This window comes from Primulina tabacum, chromosome 16 (assembly GCF_025594145.1).
Source record: "Primulina tabacum isolate GXHZ01 chromosome 16, ASM2559414v2, whole genome shotgun sequence".
NCBI lineage: Eukaryota > Viridiplantae > Streptophyta > Magnoliopsida > Lamiales > Gesneriaceae > Primulina > Primulina tabacum.
Window position 1 is genome coordinate 10,294,473 of NC_134565.1, and position 3,283 is coordinate 10,297,755.

Sequence of the window (3,283 nt, forward strand, 5' to 3'; positions counted from 1 at the left end):
CAAGATGATACGAAGTATTTTGAAATTATGGACATGGCTCCAACATTTAGATCAAGTAAGCACTAAAATTGGATCCGGTCCTCCATGCGATATTGTCACTGTGCATGTCTAAAAGGGTGTCAACCGACGGCATGGTTGTAGATTCCGACGAGTTTAATACTCAACTTAGCATATCCTACGTACTATATGAGAAGATGAATGAATTTTGAGCACGATCCGATCCTAACACCGAGCTTCCCATCTAATTCGATGATTAATTTAGAGCATATTTGAACATCCAACATCAACTTCTTTCGGCTTAAAGATTTCCAAATTCATCTAAATTTAAACAAATTCTACGGATTATGAACGTCTTTCTCCCCAAAGATTGGATTACCCTAACCAAGATATGCGGGGTGGGGTCTAACACGGGAATTATACTTTGCTTGTGAAGGGCGACGTATTGGACCCAATCTGTTATCTCTTTATCTTGGACCCAAATATTCTCCTATATGTCACCTCAATCTACAGTAACAGTGCTCCTCTTTTTCTTACTTCTTATACACTGCCTGCCCCCTTCCCCTAAACTAAAATCATTAATTTCCACAATAAAAAATTTCCCCATTTAGTGATGATTCTTGTGCAAATAAAGTACAAGGCTCGTTTAGTTCTTTTCTCTTGAATCGATACTCAAACGAGAATTGATCAAGAATCTTGGGTACGACTTGCTATTGATATATCCGCCTTCGTGTGGAAACCACTTCCCTACGAGTTTGCATGGATTCATCTGACCTGTTCCAACAGGTAATGATCTTGAGATTTGAGAATGAGTGGCTAAAGATCGAATTCGGGTTAGAGTTCGAGTTTGAGTCCAAGCTGCCGAAACTAGTTGATAGGTTTCAAATATACACAAGTTGCTCGAGCTTTCCTAGTTATCATCCCATGTTTAACTTTATTAAAAAATTTATGCCCTATCCTATCTAGTATACTATTTCAAATTTCAACGTTATTTTGAAATTATTAACGAATAATCTATTTTTAACATGACTATAGCCATTTCCAGTCTATATCGGACTTAACTCAGAATGCAAAATTTGATCTTCTTCATTTTCAGGACGCAATGGATTATTCTCCAATCACACCACAATCTGATCAAGAGGACATACTCACATGCACAAGAACTCTACTAGAGAGGAGAGTTATAAGACCGCAGCATGAACAAGCCTTCAAATGCCCACGATGCGAATCTACGTACACCAAATTCTGCTATTACAACAACTACAGCCTCTCCCAACCTCGATACTTCTGCAAAGCCTGCCGTCGCTACTGGACCAAAGGCGGCACCCTCCGCAACATCCCTGTCGGCGGCAGATGCCGGAAGAACAGTAAGTCTTCAGCCAAGAAGTCGTCGTCGTCTTCGAGTGATAATCAGAACCTGCAGCATACTAAGGGAGCCTCCGCCCTATCACCTTTGCCTTCGTATTACGATGATCATAATATCGATCCCACGGATCAATTTCCGCTGGTATTTCCTGATCCAATACACTTCCCATGTATCCACTCAAATGGGATTTTGACTGCTAATATGAATCCACACCACAGTAGTTTCTTGCTCGAAAATCCTGCTCCGGTTCCTCACTTCTTGGAGAACAAGCATGAGTCCCTTTTCGGGGGCCGCGATTTCATTGGATTAATCAGTGGTGAGAACTTTGGTGGGATTAATGATAACTTTGGAGGGCTTTGCTATCGAACCGGGATTGATCAAAATATCAGTTCAAGAATGCAACTGCAGTACGAAAATCATCACGAGCTGGAAGCGAAGCCAATGAATACATCCAAGATTTTGTCGCTTGAATGGCATAATCTTCAGCAAGAAGCTTGTAATTCTGAGACTGGTAAGGGTTATCCGAGCGGGATTAATGGATCCTGGACTGGATTGATGAATGGGTTTGGATCTTCAATTAATTCGATGCTCTAATTCTATGATTAGACTATGCATTCGTATGATTAGTGGAGCGAAATTAATATGTAATCAGTCGATTATTATATGGCAAATGTGGGTTTAGGAACGATTAATCATCCAAATGAGGTTATATTAACTAGATCGACGAGTTGAAGTATATCTGTTTTATTATAAAGATCTTTAAACGTTTATCCTTCTTACTGAATTGGTTTCCCCTTTTTTCTCTTTTTTCAAAATTAAAAAATCGGTTCTTAAATTGGCATAATTTTGTTTTTATTCTCAACAGTGAAATTTCCATTTTATTAAAATACATTTGATTTTTTTTGTTATTTTAGTTCGTTTTGTTAGAGTACATGTTTTATAAGCCAACAATTGACTAAAAAATTTATCGACTCAGTTGTAATTAACCGTCTTTATTTTGATATAATTTATATTTCATGGTTCCGTTTTACTTTATCTGTATACACATGCAATGTCATAGATAAAGACATTGATTATACTTTAATACAAATGAATCGTACTTCGATCTTGAAACTCATTTGTAAATACTTTATATTCTAAATTAGTTCTTAGTCGATTCAGCCCGCCTTAAATAAGAATAATGGCCGTTTGAGCTTGAAACTAACATATGTGATATTGTGTACCATGTTTCATGGTAAGGACATAGAGATGTCCAATCATGTAGATGTGTAATCATATGATAATTGTACCGAACAACCATCCATCGAACTTTCAAGTGGTTATCATTCATCGAGAGGAAAAGTCAATGGTTGTGATTGTACATGATCAGCCCTTACGATCCGAGACAACAGTGAGGCTCTACATACTAGGATTGTGCTTTGACTCGTCTATCGACTCTGCGAGGGTCACAAGGTGGCGAGGTTGGGTGCAATTGCGACATGTAGGAGCCAGTGCATTGTAGTCGGGAATTCGTCGCTCACCTACGGATGTAGATATCCTTTGTGATCTAACGAAATAGTCATGCATAAAATCGCTGGGTAAAGTGTAAGATGTACATTAGGGACAAAGGTTCTCTAATTGTACATGCGATGACACTATTAATATTTCATAAATGTATCACATAGCTATCAAATTTAATATGCAACCTTCGATGAACCAATTTTTGTATATTCGATCGGGATTTATGAGACGAAGGGACAGTACTGTACAATAATCATAACCGATTGGCTCTTACAGGCACTATCAGTGATACATAGTAAATTATGGGGCGATGATACTAGACGCTCTTACCATGATTCGATGGATTTAATCAAAAAATGATTTCTGAAATTCTTATTATCAAATGTTGGAGCATGGAATGAGTCAAATTAGGGTAAGCCC

General features: G+C 38.0%; 1 protein-coding gene across 1 annotated transcript; it reads left to right on the forward strand.

Moving 5' to 3' along the window:
* Positions 1 to 490: 490 nt before the first annotated feature.
* Positions 491 to 2,123, forward strand: LOC142529140 (uncharacterized). The gene is made up of 2 exons (XM_075634562.1): positions 491 to 783; positions 1,094 to 2,123. Exons 1-2 carry the CDS (start codon positions 757 to 759, stop codon positions 1,955 to 1,957), a joined length of 891 nt encoding a protein of 296 aa, XP_075490677.1. The 5' UTR covers positions 491 to 756; the 3' UTR covers positions 1,958 to 2,123.
* Positions 2,124 to 3,283: the final 1,160 nt, after the last annotated feature.